General features: G+C 40.3%; 1 protein-coding gene across 1 annotated transcript; it reads left to right on the top strand.

The window, feature by feature from the left end:
* Positions 1-17,165: 17,165 nt before the first annotated feature.
* Positions 17,166-23,070, top strand: SLC25A4 (solute carrier family 25 member 4). The gene is made up of 4 exons (XM_063135466.1): positions 17,166-17,335; positions 18,523-19,009; positions 20,848-20,988; positions 22,541-23,070. The coding sequence occupies exons 1-4, from the start codon at positions 17,225-17,227 to the stop codon at positions 22,696-22,698; spliced, it is 897 nt and encodes a 298-aa protein (XP_062991536.1). The 5' UTR covers positions 17,166-17,224; the 3' UTR covers positions 22,699-23,070.

Raw genomic sequence — 23,070 nt, 5'->3', positions numbered from 1 at the left:
GTTGCCACACTCCGAGCCTCTCTCGGAGTAAGCACCCAGAGGAGGACCTTAGACCTTGAGGACATTTCAACATCTAAGTCTGTTTGATCCCGTTCCTGCATCAGTTTGTGATTTATTTATTTTTAAAAAACATTCATGAAAATACACATTATTTTTAAAACATATTTTCTACAAAAATGTGCACATTTGTATGCATTTTACCATAAAAGCTGCATTTAAGTATGCATTTTGGTACATTTTTTGAGTAGAGATCTGTCTCGCAAAATTTGTGAAAAACAAAGGATAACTGACCTCTGATTTGTGCATTATTCCAGGAAGTACAAATCAGGTTTTGGTTTGCTGAAATATGCAGTCTGAATAAAATTCTCAAGTATCCCTTAATGTCTGTACATAATGCAATCCATCTTGTGTATTCACTGAATGCTTTAGATAGGGTGCTATCGGTCACCATTTTCACACTGATAAAATGGGAATAGTAACCATCGACCTCATATAAGATATTGAGATGACAAGGAAATGTTTTACCATTATTGAGCCTTTGTGGATAGGGCATAAATTCAGAATTGAAATCAATATATGATCAATGAATTAAAAGGAATATATGATCAATGCAGTCAATGCTCCCTAGGGCATATTATTTTTTATATAGGCAGGATATAAACTGAATTATTATTATTAAGAACTCTGTAATGTTGAATTAATGATCCAGAGCTTTTATGACTGTTTCAAATCAGGACTAACACTATCTGGGTTTTGTTTTGTTTTTTGGTAACCACTCATTAGTAAGGCATATAGATAAACAGGTAAACAAAAAGATGCAGAAAATAAATATAGATGGACTTAGATGAAATGTGCAAAAGCGCTTTCAATATCAACATAAAAGATAAAGAGTTTCTATGGTAAAAGAAAGGAGAAAAATGTGTACACCATCAATGGATGAGGCAAAATAGCACTGCCCCTTGCAATATATGTTGCTTGAGAAATTAACATTCCCATGGAGACCAGAAAGCATCTGACCCATTTTGACACAAAAGGCAACGTTCCAAATCTTTTCAAAACTCTCCTATGAAAAACAGCTTGTGTGACTGGACCAAACCAACTTTTAAACTGTTACCTAACAGGCAAGCACCAATTATTATAGATGTTGCGAAAACATTTCCTTTTCATGGAGCAAAAATCCTGAGGTCAGAGACCTTATTTAGGTTTATTATCCTTCTACTCAAGAACAGTATTAGGCAACTATGGTGAACAGCATTAGGCTTGGTTAACTGATTGCAAAATTGCTATTTTACGCCCTGACGTAATATTCTGTTTTGAAATGTTTGGCTTAGATGACAAGACACACTTGGTAAAAAAAAAAAATTTTTTAGGAGGGATGGATTTTAAAAGTGGATTATACCAGTATATCCTAGTACTTTCTGTGTAAAGTCCCTAGATGGTTTTTACTTCTTCCTGCTCAGGTGCCTAACTTCATAATTTCTCTTCTACTTTCGTTCCTTCTACTTCCGAGATTTTTATATCATAGCTCATTGCTAGAGTGGGACATTTTAAAATCATGGTTCCTAGGCCAAACTAGTCATATGTATCATCCAAGACTGGTGTCTGAACATACACATTTCAAGGTATTTTATGTGGAGACTGGGCCAGACGAGTACAGCGGCTTGGGCACCCAGGAGCAAGCATGCCCTGCGTTACCAAAAAAACCAAGAAAAGGCTGACGAACTAGAGGCTGAGCGTTAGACAGACAGATAGAATAAATGTGCTTTTTCTCATGCAAAGGGAAAAAAATTAGATGCAAACTTTACATTTAAAACTGCATTGTTCCCCTTTTAATCTGGCCACCATCCGAGTGGTGATCTGGATGTTAGAGAAGAGATGAATGGGAGACATTGGCAGGGATTGAAGCTTGGGGATGAATGTGGAAATGTAGAATGGATGTTTCTTTTTTTCTGGCTTTGAGTTGACTGTTGTTTCTGTCTGTTTTTGAGAACTGATCCAAGGGGACAGGGAAGTCAGTGTGGGCGGCTCTGAGGAAGGCCCTCCTCTACAGCTGCAGCTCAGCGGATTAGGAAACTTCATCCACAAGGCAACATTACACAAGTAGCCTTTGAACAAAAGTCATGGATACTATTAATGATATGGTAATCCTTAATCGAGCTACCTCCCAGTAGTGATTATACTGACATGGGAAGAATATCTAAGTCGTAAAAGCAGCCCATAACAACACTGTGCTATTGTTCGCCCCAAGCTTGACCACGACTAACTTTTACCAGCATCTCTAACGTCACCTTCCCCCCCACCATCACCACCCTGATCCTAGATCTTTTAAGATTTGCTCCCCCCGCTTCAAGTTCCCACACACATTTAGTATCGTCTCAAAATTCACACTGCCAAACGCATCAAGCAACCATTTCTATCTGAGACCAAAGACCACACAAAGGTTACTTCTGTAGGTCTCAGTGAAGATGTTTTAATTGGCTGACAAAAGGCACCGTGGACCATTTGACTTGCAAATCTAGGGTCGCTTGCTCTCAGATAACGCAGTCAGAATTAGAAGAGTCAGTGTTCAATTTAGTGCTTGCACCAAATATTTTCCGATGAACAGTTATGGCATGAAATTGAGGGCTACCGGGTATTGTGGCCAATATGTTTGACAACCATCCCAATTTTTACCATTTTTGCACTTGTTCATCACAATTTGCTGCCTGTTCTGGCTGCTACCACAGCATCAATTCCACTGCCTCTTTTTCTGAGACTGTAATCGTAGTGATCCCTGCCTGAACTTTAAGGTCATTTGGGGAGACCCTCCTGCATGAACCCCTGCCTACTGAGGTTGGGACAGTGGGGACCAGAGATCAGGCCTTCTCAGTGGTGACCTCCATATTTGGAATACCCTCCTTTGGTCCATATACGTACCTGATGCCTTGTCTTTTGAGTTTTAGGCTTTGAGTAAATATCGTTCTATTTGACCAGGCCTTTTGATTCTATTTTATTTCCTGCTGCTATTAAGTATTCATAATTTTAATGTACTGCTGTTTTAGAATTAAAACGCTTATGTGTTTTCATGTTTGTTTAGTTTGTATGTTATGCTATTATTTTTCTCATTTTATTGTGTGAATGCTGATTTTTTTGGGCCCCATTCAGAAGACACCTTAAACCATGGCTTTAACCATGGTGGTTAAGCCAAAAAGCCAGGCTGTGTTCAGAAGACACTTTAAACTAAGCCTTTAACCATGGTGGTTAAGCCAGAAAGCCTTACTCACCATGGTTAAAGCCATGGTTTAAGGTGTCTTCTGAACACAGCCTGGCTTTCTGGCTTAACCCCCATGGTTAAAGCCGTGATTTAAGGTGTCTTCTGAACAGGGCCATTGTTTACTGCTTATAATTGTAAGCTGCCTGAAAATGTCCCATGATGGGATGGGATGGGATATACAAACATTAAATAAAGAAAATTAATTAATTGGGAATCATTTTGTGAATACATCAGAATGGCATGTGGTTTAATCAAGTTTGTTCCTGGCTCCACATAGTCAATTCAGAGTAAGGGCATAGATCCAGGGAAGAAGCTGCAGTGTGAACACATTTACCATGTTATCAGTTGCCCTTTAAAATTCCAAAAGAGAAGATGCATTTCACATGTATTCTGAACTAGGGAAGAGAAACCCAAGCATCCCCAAAGAGGCAAGAGTCTGGTCAACAGACTGGGGTGGTGGAGAGAAATGAGATTGACAAGGTGGACAGTCCAGTAGAGTTCTCACAATTCTGGAGGGCAAGGACAGCAGACAATTTCACACCAATGTAAACACACAAGTAGGATGAAAATACAGGCCCACGGACTGGAGAAAGATATTGGACACAAGGCTTGAAGGACCATGGACAGATCACTAGGGAGCTGTCTACATGCAATGAAAGCCCTGGGGTGGACTTGCGGTGGTGTGGCATTGATTATATGATGCAGAAGCTACCACGCAGGCATCCTGGGGCTTCCCTCAAAAGTTCTGAAGCAAGAAGTTGGGGACTTACTTTTTTGTCCAGAGCACAGCGAGGACGGCGCATTTTTACCTTTTAATTGATTGTATACTTATTGTATTTTTATGGTTTTGTGCACTGCCCGGAGAGTCTTGGCTATCCAGCAGTCTAAAAATGTAATAAATAAATAAATAATCCACAGACAAAACTATTCTGCTCTGTTTCTTTTCTGAAGGCACCTTCTAAATTCCTGTAACCCGTCATTTTTGTCAGGAATCCCTTTGAATTCAAAAAAAGAACATTGTGACAGATTGTGACATAATGACATTATAGATCAAACCTAGGGCTCCCAACCCTCCTTTTCCTTCATAATGTTGGATTATGAAATATGGGGCATTTGCAGGGGACAATGAATGGATGGGATGGAATATATAATCCTTCTCTGCCCACTCATTCTTCCCAGTAAGTTTCTCTAGGCTGTTTTAAATCTTTCTTTCACCCAGAGTAAAAAACCAGAAGTGAGCCCAGCTGGAGAAAGCATGGACTTAAGGAGGCATATGCAGGGGAGATATAGGGTGAGTGGTTCTGGGCCTTTCCCACCTGTCCCTTGATCTCCTGAAAGTGCCCCCCTTGCCACTGAATTCCCATTTTGCCAACAAACAGAGCTGCAACAACCAGATGTTTGCTGATATGACATCTCGTTCCAACCTGAGAAATCAAAGCCAATACACATTAATCCAGCTCAAAGGTCTTTTTATGTTATGGATCCATGTAAGATCAAAGAAATGAAGAAATGTTCCTACAATAACACTTCTGAAAAATACACTAAATCTCCAGGTAAGTCAGTGAGATTTAGATCTCAGTATGTTTGTTTGTTTGGTGTTTTTTTAAAAAAATTAGATTAGGACTGAACTGTAAACTATAAGACGTAGTCATAATTGTTCATGTTTATTTCTCTTGACCTTAAGTCATAATCCTTGTGCTGGCAAAATTAAAAATGAACACATACCATTAACATGAATTGATAAAACATTTGTCTGCTTATATTGCTTTATCATAAATCATAATAAAAATACAATCATATGCCAGAATATTACAAAATACTTCGTTACCCATATAACAAGTAAATGACAAAACATTATTAGAGAACATGGAAATGGCATTTTGCATAGTAAATGCAAATACGTTATTTATAGTAAATGTATTACAATATTTTATATTGCTTCTCCAAACATTTGAATTAGTTTACATCAAAGACAATGTTTAAAATTACATTAAAAACAGTACTGACACTAATAACAATGTCGAACACAATACCAATCTGATCAGCCAACCACAGAAACAAGTCTTCAGTTCAAAGCTTTATTAAAAGAGCTTTGGCTATTGGGTGGTATAAAAATGGAATAAATAAAATAAAATAAAAATAAAAAGATAGATCATACTAAAATACTTTTGAAAATGTTGAACTTGTGTCACATGCAAACCCAAAAGTACATTTTTACACATGACACTAAACACCTTTTTGGAGCCACTCTCTCACTCGTTTGTGGGATGTAGGAATATATTCTCAATGATGAAGAAATGACGATGATGAAGAAAAAAATGACAAAGGCATTCTTGCCTGTGTAGGTTTTTACATCCACATGACAGACCAATTTAAACCTAAGAATTTTAAATTGCTTCGATTGTTATTTTAATATTGTATGGGCTTTATATGCTCTTTCAATTAATTTTATGCATTATATTTTATTTAGTGCTGTTCCCCACCTCGATCCATTTTTTTAATTGTGTGCTGCTTTTAATGATGCACTGGTTTTAAACGTTTGAATTAGTTGTATGTATTTTATGATGTTTTTATTTGTGTTGTACCACGCCTCGATCCAGAAGGAGAGGCGGGTAACAAATAAATATATTATTATTATTATTATTATTATTATTATTATTATTATTATTAATAATAATAATAATAATAATAATAAATATATGATGATGATGGTGTAAAAGTTTATTTAACTCTCACATGTGAAAATGCCCTAAATGTCAAAATACTTTACTCAGTTTATTTATTTATTTATTTATTACATTTTTATACCACCCAATAGCCGAAGCTCTCTTAAACATACTGGTTTAGCTGTCAATGGATGACACAAACTGTATTTCCCAAAATATTAAATGCCATAAAATACAAACAGAATTTTAAAAACAAGACCATTTAAAATAAACTGATTTGCTCTCTTATTGGTAAATGTGAAGTTTCTTTGGTGAAACCGAAATTGATTGACATATGACAAATGAAAAACGTCGAAGTTGTAAACTGTGAATCAGACATAGCTAGGAACTGGGGATTTTTGACATTTCCATCTTCATCATGGGGGATTCTGTCAAGTAGCTGCTCAAACTCTTCATCAGTAATCTGCACGCCAAACTAGGAACAAACAGTGGTTAGCTGCAGTCACTCACGGAGTTCACATTTGGGTCAGCGGAACCCACAATACCCCAAGCATATGGCTGCCATTAACTCTTTGTTACTGCTTCGGTCCCCAAGATCAAGAGCAGCACGTGAATATCAGAGGTTAATCAGGGTTTTGATGGCTTCAGCTTTCTCAGAGAAAGAAATTCTGCCACAGAAATCCCTCCATTGGTTGCACACAGAAATAGAAATACTGGCCTACTGAACGATGCACGATTGTCCTCTATGAAAAGTTATTCATTACACTAAAACACTGGTATTGCTGCAACTAGTTAACTCTGAAAGGCCTTTCATTTGGACTATTTAGCATGAAAGAAAATGCAGAGGGGGGAAAGTGGCTTCTTGGAAGTTGCAAAAAAGCTTCTTATGGCTCTTTTGCAAAGCATTTTCATAATGGCCTTCAAGACATTTTGCATACAAATATTTTAAAAGCCGCAGTGTTTATTCACCAGCAAGAACGTGTTTTCATCCAAACATAATCCATGAAATACTGGCATAAGTAGGAATGGCTTCAGCAATAATAATGAATAAGGCATTCATTCACCATTTTGCAGAGCTGATAAGGCACAGCTGACTTTTGGGGAGGTGGGGAAAAACTTTCAAGGCAGTGAAAAGTTTTACTTGTATAGCATTGATTTGTTGTTTTGGTTTCCCCACCCCTTCCCTTCTTTATATAAATCAGCAATCTTCACCAACCTCTTTTCATTTGCATAATATTTTAATTTGTTCATGTTGAAGACCAACTTCTGATTTTGGGTTTTTTTCTAGCAGTTACTGCATAGTATATTTTTCCATTAAGTATGTGGAATAGTTCAGAGGAACTTCATGTATTTGCTTTTAATTGCTCTTAATTGTAGTGTGTGTGTGTTTGTATCCCATACATTTGCACATTTTGTATTAATAAAAAATTTTCCAAGGCAGCTAAATGCTATAATGTAATATAAAAGGACCATATTAAATAAACTATTAATAATGTTAAGACAACAGTTAAAATAGGGTGACCATATGAAAAGGAGGACAGGGCTCCTGTATCTTTAACAGTTGTATTGAAAAAGGAATTTCAGAAGGTGTCATTTGTACGTATATATGGGGAACCTGGTGAAATTTCTTCTTCATCACACCAGTTAAAGCTGCAGGTGCCCTGCCCTCTTTTAAATCTGGTCACTCTAGTATAGCTCCTGCAGCTTTAACTATTGCGATGAAGAGGGAATTTCACTAGGTTCTCCATATATACAAAATGACACCTGCTGAAATTCCCTTTTCTATGCAACTGTTAAAGATACAGGAGCCCTGTCCTCCTTTTCAAATGGTCACCCTAGTTAAAACAGTGGCAATACTAAACATAGCAGAAATACTCAACCCAGCAATAACTAGCAAAGGATGAAAATGCCCTATTAAATTCTCACATTCCAAATACCTAGTGTATTCACAAAGTCTTAACCTCTTTCATAAACAGCATAACTAGGCAGATCTCATGAGAATAAAATTCCAGACAGAGAAGATGACAACCGAAAGGCACTTCTTCTAGACCTCATTTGGACATTACACTAAGCCATAGTCTGCTCTCCTCTCTGGCATGGCCATGAGGAGGAGACTGGAATCATCTGCTTCAGTTTTTAATTAACAACAGTTTGTTGTTTCATCCAAACTAGGAACTGTGGCTGATTTAAACTATGGCTTATCCAAACCAGAATCAGAAACCATGCTTGTTCAGATAAACCACAGCTTGCCCCAGTTCGAACAAAATGACAAACTGTGGTTCATTAATATAGTCTCCTCATGGCTGTGCAGGAGGAGTGTTTGTAATGCTAAACTACGGTTTAGTGTTATATCCAAACCATCTCCTAATGGATACTAAATAAGCCTCAGATGGCAAAGAGATCCAGAACAGCCTGCAGGTATTCACTAGATAATCTAAGATAATGGAAGCATGTTTGCTCCTATGGGAGCTAATGGTTCGTTATATATGCGATTATTTATTGTGTGTGTGTGTGTATGAGTTTACCTCACTTTTCAGCAAATATCCTCAGGCACCTTAAAACATAATATATTATTTAAAAGATACACTCAGCAAAAAGACTTCAAAATAATTAAAATTATGCATTTGTATTTCAGTCAAAACTCATACCACAAATAACTGAAACAGTGTTATATTCAACTTTAGTCTACCTTATTTATTAAATGCCACATAAAGTAAATTTCTGTAAGACTGATCTTACGTCCCATTCATTTCAGTGGGTCTTCTCTAAGTAGGACTAACACTGGATACAATCCAGACATTGCAATAATTAATAAACAACATGAATACCTTTTCATTATAGCAACATGTCATTTGTACTATTAACATTATGAGATGTTTTGAATACACTTAGCATTGTGCCCTATTTCTAATACAAGCCAAATCCAATGGAAATTCTTCACAACCTGATGTGAAACAATTAATATGTTTCACATCAAGTTACGAAATATTATCATGTTATAATAGTAGGCTGGATTTAGCCCTACGTTAGTGCATACTACTCAATTTAAACAAATTCCAGAAGGGATAGCCATGATTGTGACAGTACAAACAAAAAGGAGACTTTTGGCATTTTAAAGATTTATTGGGTTGGACCCAGAAAAATAGTGTAATCCTATACATGTCAACTCAGAATTAGGTACCAGTGAGTTCAATAGGGATTACTCTCAGGTAAGTGTTTATAGGATTGCAGCCCACTGAAATCAATAAACATATCCCACTGAAATTAAAGGGATAAGTCAGTCATGAATCATGATCCGTTGATTTCAATGAGAACTAAGTGCAACTAACTTAGTCTAGATCTAACCCATAGTTATTAAAATTATATTGGTGGTTGTTGTTTTTTGTTATAACATATATCAACTGCAATATATCTAACCAACAATTTAACAACATTTAACAATGCTAAGTTGTTTTTAACAGCATTTAATAACGCTAAATTTGTTTTTTAACAGACCCCAGAACTGTTGTTTTTAAATGGATACTGTTGTTTTTATACTGTTGTTTTTATGTTTTTGATGGTTTTAAATGTTGTATACTTTTTTTACTGTTTACTGTTTTTAACATTTGTAAACCGCCCAGAGAGCTTTGGCTATGGGGCAGTATATAAATGTAATAAATAAATATTAATATTCCATTAACAACCCCAATTTTGCCTTGCCTGAGACTCATTGCCCATATGCCCTCTGTCTTCTTATCCATTGCATGGAAAATTAGGGTGGAGAAGGAAGGAGTAGGAAAGAGATTAAGAAGAAAAGAAGGCAGGGAGAGAAAGCACAGGATATATCCAGTCAATTGCTGGGCATTGAGACACACACTTTCTTGGATTAGAGCTCACTTGATCAAATTTAAGCAATGATTGCTCTGCCATCTAGTGGCAAAAAAAGATTCAGGATTAGCAAAACTTTTTTCAAAATAATACTTATGCAGCCTACCGCTAATGGGCCTATTCAGACAACACACTAAACCATGGTTAGGCCACCAACCCTTTTGCAGCAAATGATTAGTGAGCTTGTTTAAACTGTGGTTATGTAGCCAGCATGGGTAGGAATTGTTCACATGACACACTAAGCCATAACATTTGGCTCAAAATGCATAACCACTGTGGTTTAGCATGTCTTCTGAACAGGGTCGGTGTAAATTATTCAACCCTCGTTATTGTGAAACCATAATTAGCCACTGAAAGGAGGAAAACAAGACAGATGCTTAAAAAACGTCTACCACCAAAACCATCAAATCAATATAGAGGTGAAAAGCATTACCAACAAAATAAGGTCAAATAATATTTCGATGAAGATTATTTTCAAGATTCATAACCTTTTTCATAGTACAGTCGCATACCTGTCCTTAAACAGTAATGTAGGGCATTTTCAGAAAGCCAAAAGCTTTGGAATATTTGTGAAGTGTTGTAGTAATGGGTGATTTTAATTACCCTCTCATAGTCTGGATAAATGCATGTTCCAATCATGACAATGAGGCAACATTTCTAGATAAATAGTTGGCCATGGAAGTGATGAGAGGGGAGGGGAGCCTGAACTTAATTCTTAATGCATATATTAATGTATATATCTCAAATGGAAGTATTAAATCCTTCTCACACACACACACCTTTTCTTTTTATAGTAAGGGTTATGTAAATAATTATTGTCAGTGGAGGTTGGTGACTCCAATGTTAGTGGGGTAGTGAATCTGCTCTAGGTTTCAGGCAGAACTCTAAAGGAGCTATCTGCACCTTGGATAGCTGCTTTAGAGTTCTGGCTGATTCTGACTAAAACCTGGAGCATATTCACCGGCCACTGACATTGGCGCCACCAGCCTTCATTGATTATTGCGGGGACATATTTTATGATATGTTCCTTCTTTTTCGTCTTTCCCTCCCCTCTTATATATGATTTCTCTCTCTTTGTTTTTTGTTTGTTATTGTTGAATTTGAAACCACCCAGAGAGCTTCAGCTATTGGGTGGTACAAAAATGCAATAAATAAAAAAATAAAAAATAATTTAAAAACCAACAAACAAAAAAGACCTCACCATTGGCTGCAGGGGCTAGGATTGGATATACTTTTGTGAACCGCCCAGAGAGTGTCGACTATTGGTAGTACAGAAATGAAGTAATAAATAAATAAATAAATAAATAGGACTGATAGAAATTGTAGGCCAACACTTCTGTAGGATTACAAGTTCCCCACCCCGATGTAGACAGTCTACATAGCCATACAATCATGGAGACACCATTTTCATAAAATCTTCCCCTGTTTGTGGGAGAAGAGTTGATCTATCACTCCTCTGCCATGCAGTGAACTCACAGACCAGAGTTTCACTATGGACTATGCTTCTAGATGCCACTTTTGGTGCTACTAGATATTGCCTTGGGATTAGGACAGCCAGATACAATTGAGGGCAGCATGTCATAGGCTCCATTCAGAAGACACCTTAAACCATGGTGGTTAATCCAGAAAGCCGGGTTGTGTTCAGAAGACACTTTAAACCATGGCTTTAACCAAGGTGAATACAGCAAAAAGCCTTATTCACTGTGGTTAAAGCCATGGTTTAAGATGTCTTCTGAACGGGCCCATAGTGCTACAGGAGTGAGAAAAGATGCACCTGCCAAAAGTGTATTTCTCTTTGTGGTTATTAGCAGTACAAAATCATCATTTTTGTTAAGGTTTTCATTTAAACATACTTGCCTACTTTGACATCCTGTTCAGACAACACACTGACCCTGTTCAGATGACACGCTAAGCCACAGCGGTTAAGCATTTTGAGCTAAACATGTCATGTGAACCATGACTTAATGTGTTGTGTGAACCATTCCTAATCATGGTGGCTACATAACCATGGTTTAAACACACTCACTAACCATTTGCTGCAAAAGGCTTAGTGGCCTAACCTTGGGTTAGCATGTTATCAGAAGAACAAGGTCACCAGATCTTAGCTCCCAAAACACATATTTAGAATTACTGAATTAGCTGTTTTAGACGGTTGGACAATTTCACTACAGCCACAATCCCAATAGCAGGCATCAAAAGTGTTGGCAAACACCAGCATCATCATTCACTTTTTAGGGGCAGGAACAAAATAGGAAAGGAATTGCATAGAAGAAGGGGCCTACTAGCCCAAAACAGAGCTTTGTGAGAGGTTTTTTTTAAAACTCATTGTAATCCTCCACAGCAGAGGAAGTAGATGGAAGCAATAGTGAAGATTTCAGATTGAAATTAGTCTCTCCATTTGTTGCAGGGATAATATTGCAGTGAATATGTTGCAAGGTTATTTCAGGTCACTCGCCTTATAACAGAGGCAGAATCCAGTTGCTACAGCAGAATGCTTTCCAAGTCAGCCAGGCAGCTGAAGTCCTTGCGTTCTTGCTTTGTACCTATTCAGGTGAAAAGTCAGCCCTCTTCAGAAGGCCAATGCTAAAATAAACCAACATTTGCTTAGAGATCAGCTCAGGGGAATAAGCTCCCCTGCCCCTTTGTAACCAAGGGTCAGATCCAATCGTAGCCCTATTTAAAGTAGATCCATTCAAATGAATGGGACTAACATTGGATACAGCCCACTGGATAGAACCCAAAGCTCCCTTTTCATTCATCCCCATCCACTGCCATTGAAACTGCACTGACATAGGGATTACTTAAAGGACCCATTCAGAAGACACCTTAAACCATGGCTTTAACCACGGTGAATAAGGGCCAAGGTGACCAGATCCAGTAGAGGAGAGACCTCTAGTACATTATTGAATGGTTGTCGAACTAGAAGAGTATTTCAGGAAGGGCTTTTGTCACCCCAACATGACAAGATAGATATATGTACAGGAACTTAAAGTAAGAAAGGTTGGCTGTGGTCTGTAAGAAATGATTGGTTTACAACCATGTAAAATAAAAGAATATAGAAAAAATAGAGAGAGAGTGACACACAGGCTGAACTTCTGGTAAATACTGAAAATTTGCTTTGTTAGGGTGGGCAAGTGTCCTATTTTCCAGAGGTCAGTCCTCTTTTTGAAGAGCTATCAGAAGACAGTCCTCTGTTTGAAGGTGTCCTCTGTTTGATGGGCTATCCAGTTCAAGCCAGGTTTAAAGTCAAAGAACCGTCAGGAGGGACAGCAGGGTTGCTCACCTGCACTTGGCACCTGAAAAGCAGACTGACGTAGCAGACGTAGGTTACCTAGTCAGCCTCCCCACTATGCCTAAATGTGTTGTATTTCTATTTAAATTATAGTAATTAATCCTAAATCTGAATTGATATATAAATATTAGCATATGTAAATGTGATACAAATTTGTGTCATCTTTTTTAGTGTATATGTATCTTTTGGCTATAATTCTCTATGGATACAAATTGGCATTGCTCTATCTCTTGGCATCTCTGTGGTGACAATGCTATTTTGAATTGGAAGTTAGAATGGAAAACCAGAACAGTTGTGGAAAGGAACGAATGTCAGCACCTGCAATTTTCCTCTGTCCTGCAGCAATTTAAAAGAAGCTGCACTTGCCAAAATCTCCCTTCTAAACAACTATTAAAGCTACTACAACCCTGCTTTCTGTTACATTTGGTCACTCTAAGATAATTAGGGCAAAATCCTATTAATTGTGCCCTCGATGATTGTGAGTTCCCGAACCTGTAGGATTACGCTCATCCTATGCAGGGCGGGAAGATCTTTGCCTCCCATCTTCCTGTCCTGCTCTGTTTACTAGATGGGCTTTTTGTATGGGTGTGCCTTGGTGCTTTCAAATAGCCGGATACGTCTCAGCCTACTTTGGACCGGATCTGAGTATGCCTGGAATATTGGGTACATGGCTGCTTTATGGACACCATTTTCGCAGGATTTCTTTTATAGAAATAGATGAGTTGCCCCTGGAAGAGGTGTGGACAGCTGTGGACACTCGTGACAGGTCCAGATAAGGAGAAGGGTGCCTGCACAGCTCAGCAGGCACATCTGGGGGGTTGCAAAAAGGGGCAGAAGCAGTGCACAAACGTGTGTCTGAAGTAGTGCACAGCCCTACTTTTTTGCCCAGCTAGTGTAGGTGTTTGGGAAGGGAGGGAAGAAGGCTGGCAGAGGCTCAAGACAGGTGAATTTCAGCAGGTGTCATTTGTTTGCATGCAGAACCTAGTGAAATCTCCTCTTCATCACAGCAGTTAAAGCTGCAGGAGATATACTGACCAGATACAAAAGAGGGCAGGGCTCCTGCAGCTTTAACTGTTGTGATGAAGAGGGAATTTCCCCAGGTGCTGCATGCATACAAATGACACCTTCTGAAATTCCCTTTTCTGTGCAACTGTTAAAGATACAGGAGCCCTTTCCTCCTTTTCATATGGTCACCCTAGTACACAGAATATCTCAGGCCATTTGGAGCAGGTGTGAGGGGCGGTCAGTTGGCATTCCTATATGTCAAGGGTGTTGAACCTCTTTCAGTCCAGGGGCTAAGTTCAATTTCAAAGAAGTTCTCAGGGGCTACATCCAATGGTGGTCAAAGGCTAAAGGGGTGGGGTGGGGTGGTGTATTAAAAAAAACACTAGCATATTTTAGCTTCAAGTTCTTGCTGCCAGTTACAAAGCCTTAGGGGAGGCCATTCAACCTTTTAGAATGGAGGGGGGGAAACTTGCCCCAAAGCCAGAAAACTTCAAAATTATCAGTGGTTGGGGGAAATGGGGAGGGGACAGCCATCGGTGAACCTGGGAGGGGTGGATCAGGACCGCAAGAGGGCAGATTTGGCCTCTGGGCTTGAGTTTCCCAACCTCTGCTATATGTCATTAATGCAGAACAGATTATAGTTGTACGTTTTAGCCTGTAGACTTTACAAGCAAAATGTGGTATGCAGTTTGATATTAGGTGTGTTTGCTTGAAAACAGGTCCCACTGTTCTAGAAGGCTTACTCCTAAGTAAGTGTGCTTAAGAGCATAGTCGCAGCTTCTTGTGTGAAAATGCCTATCCAGCAAATAATGCAGACAGGGATGTGTGAGTGTATTTTATTACACCCACAAGATTGATGATGTCAGCCGGTAAACATATTACACTGCACACAAGCGCCTCCTGTGCTTAGATTTCACATTTAGCATTACAAACTTTGTTTCCTAGTCATGTGCTCCTGCAGCCCCCCACCCTCAGCCAGCCCCCTTCTTGCCTAAAAGTGACATCTGTGTTCCGATCACATGCAACGGCTGTCCTTGAAAGACACTACCAGGAAAAGAGAATGAACTCCTCCTGACATCCATGGATGGAGAGAAACTCTCTCTCTCTGAACTTTAAAGCCACTGCACTGTGCAAACCAGTTCATTTGTCTCCACCCCACCTCCCATTCTAATCCTATCAGCATCTTATATATGGGTTCACATGCCTTACTTCATTACCTTTCAAAGTAATCATATAGACGCTAACTAAATTATCCAGGCAAAAACATAACTGCACATGAGAGGGGTCATAGCAGAGCGCATGCTTTCATGGACGAAGGCATAGATTCAGTCTTCAGCATTGCCAATTAAAGGATCGTAGTGGCACAGCTGGCATAGTCCTGCGCCTGACACGTTAGCAAGCTGCTGCTAGGTAGAGAAGGCAATACTGGGCTAATGGACTCAATATAGGGAATATGAAAATGCAATCTTAACAATGCTCATTTGACACAATAAGTTGTTCTAAGGCAGGCTGACCCTATGCAAAAGAGAGGGCTCCTGTACCTTTAATTAGGAAGAGAAGAGGGCATGTTAGCTGCAGCATCTCTCACCCTCACATGACATGAAGGTCCTGCTAAATTTGTTTTCCTCTGCAACTTTTAAAGGTATGGGAGCCTTGCCTTCCTTTGCATCTGGCCGCTCTGTTATTAGAATCAGTCTCTCTTCTTCACCTGTACAACAGGAATTTTATTGTCCTTCCTCACAAGCTTCTTTGGAGAATTAACAAAATTAGGATTGCAAAAGTTATTACTTTTCCTGGCAGGATCTCGTACCTTTAAAGCAACATGCTAGGCAGAAACACAATAGGTAAAGATTTCTCTGACACGGAGGTGCAATCATGGGGAAAGCTTCACCTAGTTAATTGATGTGGTTTATAAATTAAAGCACAGGAGCCCTGCCCCAGGAAGAAAAACAAAGTGGCAACTTCAGTCCTAGAAAAGACTTAAAAGGAAGGAATTCCAGTAGGAATTGCTACTTATTGACTTCAAGCTGAAAACATGCTATAGCTACACAATTATTAAGCTATGTTAGTCCACTTGTGATTCCTGTTGATTTACATAAATATTTCACCTGTCTGTCTATATTGTATATGAACCTCTCATTCTCTCTCAGGCAGTGATATGCGTGTGCACGTGCACAGGCACACACAGAAAATGTTTCAACATACTAGGAGCTTGTAGTGCTGGGGAGAACACCTGGCCCTCAAAATGTTGCTAGACTACAAATCCCATCATCCCTGACCATTAGTCATACTGACTGGGGCCAATGGGAGTTGGAATGCAGCAACATCCGGAGGACCAGAGATTTCCCCATCTCTGTGGCAGTGAATCATATTGGTCAGACTGAGGAGACCCCGGGTCCAATTCCCAGTTCAACTTGGGCCAATCGTTCTATCTCTCTGCATAGTCTACATCGCAGGGTTGTTGTAAGGTTAAAGTGGGAAACCGTCCATCTCCAGAGCTCCTTGGGAAGAAGGGCAAAGATCATTTTTTTAAAAGTGCATTAAGAGCACAAATATATAAACAAGCCCTTCTTGGCAAGTAAGTGTGCGTCCTCGTTTGTCTTCTTCTCTTTCTCCTTCTCCTCCTCGGTCCCCAGCCTCGTCTAATCGCGTGGCCTGGCCTGGCCTGGCCTGTGCTTTTGCAGGGATGCCGTCGTCCTCGTCCTCGTCAAAGGGTTAACTCCTCTGCCCAAAGTATTAGCTTCCCCTGCGCCTCCCCTGTGCTATTAATACAGCGGGCACATGCCGTGACATAGCGCTCTCCAAGAGGGACCAGATAACTTTACTTTGCCCTTGCCGGCGTCCCTCGCCCAAGGGCTTCCCCTTCGGGAAAGAGCAGCATGGCGTCTTTGCCCCGGTGCCCTCTAAGGCTGGTGGGGGTCCTAGCCAATGTGCGCGCGGATCTGCTCCCTGCGCGCCCTCCTCTTATCGCGAGACCCCCAGGGGCTATAAATAGTTGGGAAAGGGAGAGGTCCGTCCATTTAGAACGCCGTGTTGTTAGTTTGGGGGGGTATAGCTGGGTGGGGAGGTGCTGGGTGACAGCTCCTGAATTTAAATTAAGGGAGGGGGGGAATTGTTGAGTCACATTGATTTGGCCTCATCATGGCTGATCAAGCTCTCAGTTTTCTCAAGGACTTTTTGGCTGGTGGTATTGCTGCTGCCATTTCCAAAACGGCTGTAGCGCCTATTGAAAGAGTGAAATTGCTGCTACAGGTAAGGGGGGGGGCAGGGTTTTTAAATCTGCATGGATGGATTAAAGTCTGGGAGGAAACAGCCCAGGTGTTTAGCTCGCACATCTTCCTGGAACGGTATAGCATACTCCTAATAATGAATGGCAGGGACATTCCTTCCAAGCAAAACGTTGTCTAAGAACAGTTGGTCTTCCAAACTCATGAGTCCCTTCTCAGAAGTGGTGATAAATACAGAGTTCCTAAAAAGTACTGGACGGTATCTCTAGGAAAAGGGTCTCCTCACATGGAGTTAAAATTGTAGAGTTGTAACTTGGGAGTGGCGCAGGAATTCTACTGTCAAATGGGCACTTGCTTGAGGTGGCTAAATATGGAAACTTCACTTAGACAGTTCTGGTTACACAAGACCAGCACAGCTCTTTCCCCCTGGCTCTGTTTATAGCACAGATTTGCAAGTGCAATGCCTTCAAATCTTGGGTATCCAATTCTTTGTGTGTGTGTGTGTGTGTGTGTGTGTGTGTGTGTACTGCGTGTGTGTTTGTGTGACGCATGCCACTAAACCCAACAATTCAAAACTTTTAAAAATTACACCCCAAATCCAGTGGAAATGGAACTTTCAGTTGCATGTATATTAGGGAAGCTTCCTTCATTTAAACTAATCTGGTGTATATGGTGTTTGCTGCTAGGATTAGTGGCTTGATAGCTGAGCAGAGGTCAGCTGAAGGACATGAGTTCTTGAGAGGGCCACATAAATGCTTGAGTCTACATAGTTGCCCTCTGCTGGAAATAATGTTGTCCCTGTTTGATATTGTATATGTCACCCAATCACCTTGGTAAAAAAAGAAAAGGGATAAAAAGTGTGCATGTATAATAGAAAAACTCATATAGCCTAGGAACAATGTCACATGGGGAAAAGTAATGTATTGACTTGGGGAGAAGAGCAACTACACTTCCTAGATGTGCATTTATCAATAATGATGCTCAAGTAGCTGTCATAGTTGTAAGTCTGTTTGGCTGTTATGCTGGATCAAGTGTTTTAATCTTAGTTAGATGACCAGCTTTAATACTGAACAGTAGTCAAAGACAAGGCTGCAGATGCAAAGATAGGAATGGCTGTTCCTTCACATTGAGAGGTTGTATATAATGACAGTGGGTCCCAATGATCTTACTCTTCCCTTCCTTCCCTCTGTTCCTCTCTGCTTCCTTTAATAGGTCCAGCATGCCAGCCAACAGATCACAGCAGACAAACAGTACAAGGGGATCATGGACTGTGTGGTCAGGATTCCCAAGGAACAGGGGATCATTTCCTTCTGGAGAGGCAACCTGGCTAATGTCATCCGGTACTTCCCCACCCAGGCCCTCAACTTTGCCTTCAAGGACAAGTACAAGCAGATCTTCCTTGGGGGTGTGGACAAGCACAAGCAGTTCTGGCGCTACTTTGCAGGCAACCTGGCCTCTGGGGGTGCTGCAGGAGCCACGTCTCTCTGTTTCGTTTACCCTCTGGATTTTGCCAGGACCAGGCTAGCTGCCGACGTGGGCAAAGGGCTGAACGAGAGGCAGTTCAGTGGGCTGGGCAACTGTCTTGCCAAGATCTACAAATCTGATGGCCTCAAGGGTCTCTACTTGGGATTCAATGTGTCAGTCCAGGGCATCATCATCTACAGAGCGGCTTATTTTGGCATCTATGATACAGCTAAGGGTAAGAAAGGGGAGCCTGGTGATGATGTTGGTACAGGTCTTGAAAGTAGACCAGCCTTCCTTGTACTTCCCCAATTGCCACACTGGCTGGGGATTATAGGAGTAGTAGTCCAGCACATCTGGATGGCATCGGGCTGAGCCGGTGTCAAGGGTAGGCATAGTGAGGAACCTGCTGAGGGCCACACTCTAGGAGGGGCCCAATGAAAAGAGGCCCCTGGATTTCTCCTCTTCCTCATTGCAACCTGCTAGTTCACCGGCCTCTCTGCCTGGCCTAGGCAAGGTGCTGGTGAGAAGGAGGAGCAGGAGATGCTCCTGCCTACCTCCTCAATGGTTCTCTGCCTATCATGCAAGCCAGTGGGAGCAATGATGAGAAAGAAGAGGAGCAAGAAGAGGAGCAAGAATAGCTGGTGACGATGGTAATGAGAAGGTAGATTCACTGAGGTGGAGGCCCATGGAGGGCGTCTTGCCCAAGGAGCCTCCAAAACCTGGAACCGACGAAGGCTGATCTAGACTATGCTTTGTCTGAAAAGTCACATTTAAACTGTTTGAATTCTAAAACATTTGCACATGCTAAAAAATTGGGTCCATCCTTGGCTTAATAGATTGATAACTATTTATAATTGGAGATGGGTCTAGCATTTGCTTCACCTTTCTGTTCTTTTGTAGAAAAAGGAACATATCTCAAGTATGTTTATTCTCATCCATTCTTTTCAAAGATTTATAATGAGTACAATTTGGCATGTAGTAATGAGCTAAAGTCATATGGGCATTCAACTCTAGGAGAGGTCTTGTGATCAAGGTCAAAGGGGCTCAAAAGCTGAACACTGAAGGGCCTTTTCTGTTCTAAATTGCCAGCATAGTAATAATAATATTAGAAATCAGGCAGCTTGGAGTGGTCAGCTTTCCCATTCCCCATTGCTCAAATACTCAAAGCTGCCCTTTTAGCTTCCTCATCCAATCTTCCTAGCACACCTTCAAGCAACTTCCTGAATCTCTTAATATTACTCATGTGACCAAGTTATCTTTTAAGAGGCCAATACAGTTAGGTATCCTCCTCTTGAAGCTAAAGATTTCCTAACCAAAGGATACCTTTCTTCTGGTTCCACTTGGTTGTAGAGACTTGGGACATATAGTGGGTAGAGGGCTGTATTTGGATGTGGAGATCTGGTTCAAATCCTGGTTCAGTCATAAAGTTCACTGACAGCACAATCCTATACATGCCTACTCAGAAGTGAGCCCCATTGAATTTAGTGGGGCTTCCTTCAGTGAGCTTGGACTATCTCTCAGGCTGCCCTAATTTCACAGGGTTGTTATGATAAAGTGGATTAACCTCATATTTGACAGCCTGAGCTTCTTGGAGGAAGGGTAGGATACTAATTTAGTGGGCTGTTCAGCTTGTATTTGCGAGGGAAGAAATCTTTTGGGGGTTGGACAACCCTAAATTTTCATGTAAAAAAATCTTGTATAAATCCAGACCATTATGTGGTAATGCTTCAAATTCTACATAAAACCCTCCACAACATGGCACCGTCCAGAAGTGTTGGATACAACCCCAGCATTCTCCAGCCAGGTTGGGGAAGGCTGTTCTAAACACTCACAACTCAATGGTACCTGAATTCTACATTTGTTTCTCCTTCCAAACAGCAGTGTAAAATTACTTGCCCTCCAATTCTGTTGTAGCTGTTGTCTCCCATGTGGCTTGAATTAATAGGGTGTAACACATTGCTCGTCTGGCATCACTGATCCTGTCTGTAAGGGATGTAGAAGTGATAAGGTGGTACTAATAAGTTCTCCCCGTTCTCCCCTCCCCATCTTTGGGTAACCTACTCTTGATGATAGGTATGCTGCCTGATCCAAAGAACGTGCACATCTTTGTGAGTTGGATGATAGCCCAGTCGGTTACTGCAGTAGCAGGGCTGGCGTCCTACCCTTTTGACACTGTCCGACGTAGGATGATGATGCAATCTGGCAGGAAAGGAGGTAAGAAAATAACCGCTTCTTTTTAAATTGTCATAGGATGTGTTGGTTTGTCCTTTTAAAAAGATCAACGGAAATTGGAAGACGTATAACTTCTTTTCATAGGAAGCAAATTGAAGTAGATGCAATTTGACATGCAGTGCATTTCTCTATATATCTACTCAGAGATAAGCCCCATGCACTCCAGTGGGAATTACCCCTAGGTAACTGCGTATAGGGTTGCAACTTTTTGTGTTTGGTGCATACAAGACGTTTATGTTTAGTAGTACCTCAACAATACTGCGCTATTTCTGTCTGCCATCTTTGAGGAAGTTATATTTATCTTATAGTATTGCTTTTGAATTTAGTATGTGTGTTGGAGCTGGAAGATGAGCTCCTTTGTGCAACAACCCTCTCTTCAAAGTCCAGATTCATTAACTTTGATAATAGTCCAGAATAGTTAGGCCATGTGGGGAGAGAAATCCCTCTCCTTGGGGTCTTGGTCAGAAACCTCAAAGACTTCCAACCAAATTAGAAGAAAAGCTAATACTGCCAGTGTGGTGTAGTGGTTAGAGTGTTGGACTGAGGAGACTAAGGTTCATGTCCCCACTAAGCCATGAAGCTAACTAAGTGAATTTGGGTCAGTCACTGACTCAGCCTAACCTATCTTACAGTGGCCTGGTTCAGACAACACGCTAAACCGTGCTGCTCAACCACAAAAAGGTTAATGGAATGCATTAAGGTTAAGCAGCATGGTTTCGTGTGTTGTCTGAACCAGGCCAATGTTGTTCTGAAGATAAAATGGAGAGGAGGCTTATGTAAGCTGCATTGAGTCTCTTGGAGGAAAAAAAGGGGTGGGATATAGATATTATAATAAATAAATTAAAACAAATATTTATTAATCAAAGCATTTGTATCCTCCATGTTTTATACTTCAATTGTAAACCGCCCAGAGAGCTTCGGCTATGGGGCGGTATATAATGTAATAAATAAATAAATAAATAAATAAATAAATAAATCAGAAAACAAACATAAACTTTTACTATCTATCTATCCTGCTCGAATTCCACGCTTGCTCTGTCACACCAGCCCTCCACCTCCTTAGTCAGGAGGAAGCCAGAAAATCAGTCCGTCCAGCTATCAGTCTGAAAGGAGCCTTTTATCCAGACTAGCCAAAGGAGGAGGGCAAAAGAGTGACAGCCCTGCTCCTAATTAGGCTGGAACAATAAAGGGGCCAACTGTTAATTAACAGGAAGCTGATGATCTGTAAAAGAGAGTTGTCGAAAGAAATCAGAAATAGGGAGACAGCCCTACACCACAGTTTGCATATTTTTAAAAATAAATAAAAAGAGAAAAGTTCCCTCAGTCCCAGAATGCGCTCACACATTTGAGAAATAGAGAGAAATACAGCTTCATTGTCATCCTGTTGAAGCAGGTAAAGAGCAGAGAAGAAGCATTCCAGGTGTTTTCAGGGTCGTAGATTGAACATTTTGCATTATTTTATATTGCTAATATTCTGTGTAAGGGCATTTCTATACAATATGACTTACCTGTCTATCCATGTTGTTTTCCACAGCTGATATCATGTACAAGGGCACAATTGACTGCTGGAAGAAGATTGCGAAAGACGAAGGTGGCAAGGCTTTCTTCAAAGGCGCCTGGTCCAATGTGTTGAGAGGCATGGGTGGTGCTTTTGTATTAGTCTTGTATGATGAAATTAAGAAATATGTCTAAGAGAATCAAACTCCTTGATTCAAATGTTCTTTTCTCCCCCCCCTTTTTTTTTCTTTTCTTTTTTGTAACGTATCTCCATGTGGTTTTAAAGGGCAACTCAATATTTCCTAGGGAAACGGAGATGGCTGTTGTGGGTTAAATCCAGTTGAGAGATCAGGTTGCTGTTTTGTAAGATAGATAGATGGTTGTTCATAAGATCACAAAAACATTTTGTATGGAAAATCGAAGAGGCCTCTGTGTATATATAAATATATTTGACAAACATCAGTAATATATTCCTACGTTTTAAGTTGCATTGCTGGATGACAGCTTGTTACACGGTATTTAAACAACTAGAAATGTGAATGCAATAAATACTACAAGTTAAATCTC

Source organism: Elgaria multicarinata, chromosome 10 (genome assembly GCF_023053635.1).
Source record: "Elgaria multicarinata webbii isolate HBS135686 ecotype San Diego chromosome 10, rElgMul1.1.pri, whole genome shotgun sequence".
NCBI classification, from domain to species: Eukaryota; Metazoa; Chordata; class Lepidosauria; order Squamata; family Anguidae; genus Elgaria; species Elgaria multicarinata.
This window is presented reverse-complemented; position numbering and strand designations above follow the sequence as displayed.

What these genes read in the sequence shown, in the direction of transcription:
- SLC25A4 (XM_063135466.1), top strand. Translation starts at nt 17,225, where the DNA reads ATGGCTGATCAAGCTCTCAGTTTTCTCAAGGACTTTTTGGCTGGTGGT. An exon ending in GAGTGAAATTGCTGCTACAG is followed by an intron (nt 17,336 to 18,522) that starts GTAAGGGGGGGG and finishes TTCCTTTAATAG; the next exon opens with GTCCAGCATGCCAGCCAACA. An exon ending in CATCTATGATACAGCTAAGG is followed by an intron (nt 19,010 to 20,847) that starts GTAAGAAAGGGG and finishes TCTTGATGATAG; the next exon opens with GTATGCTGCCTGATCCAAAG.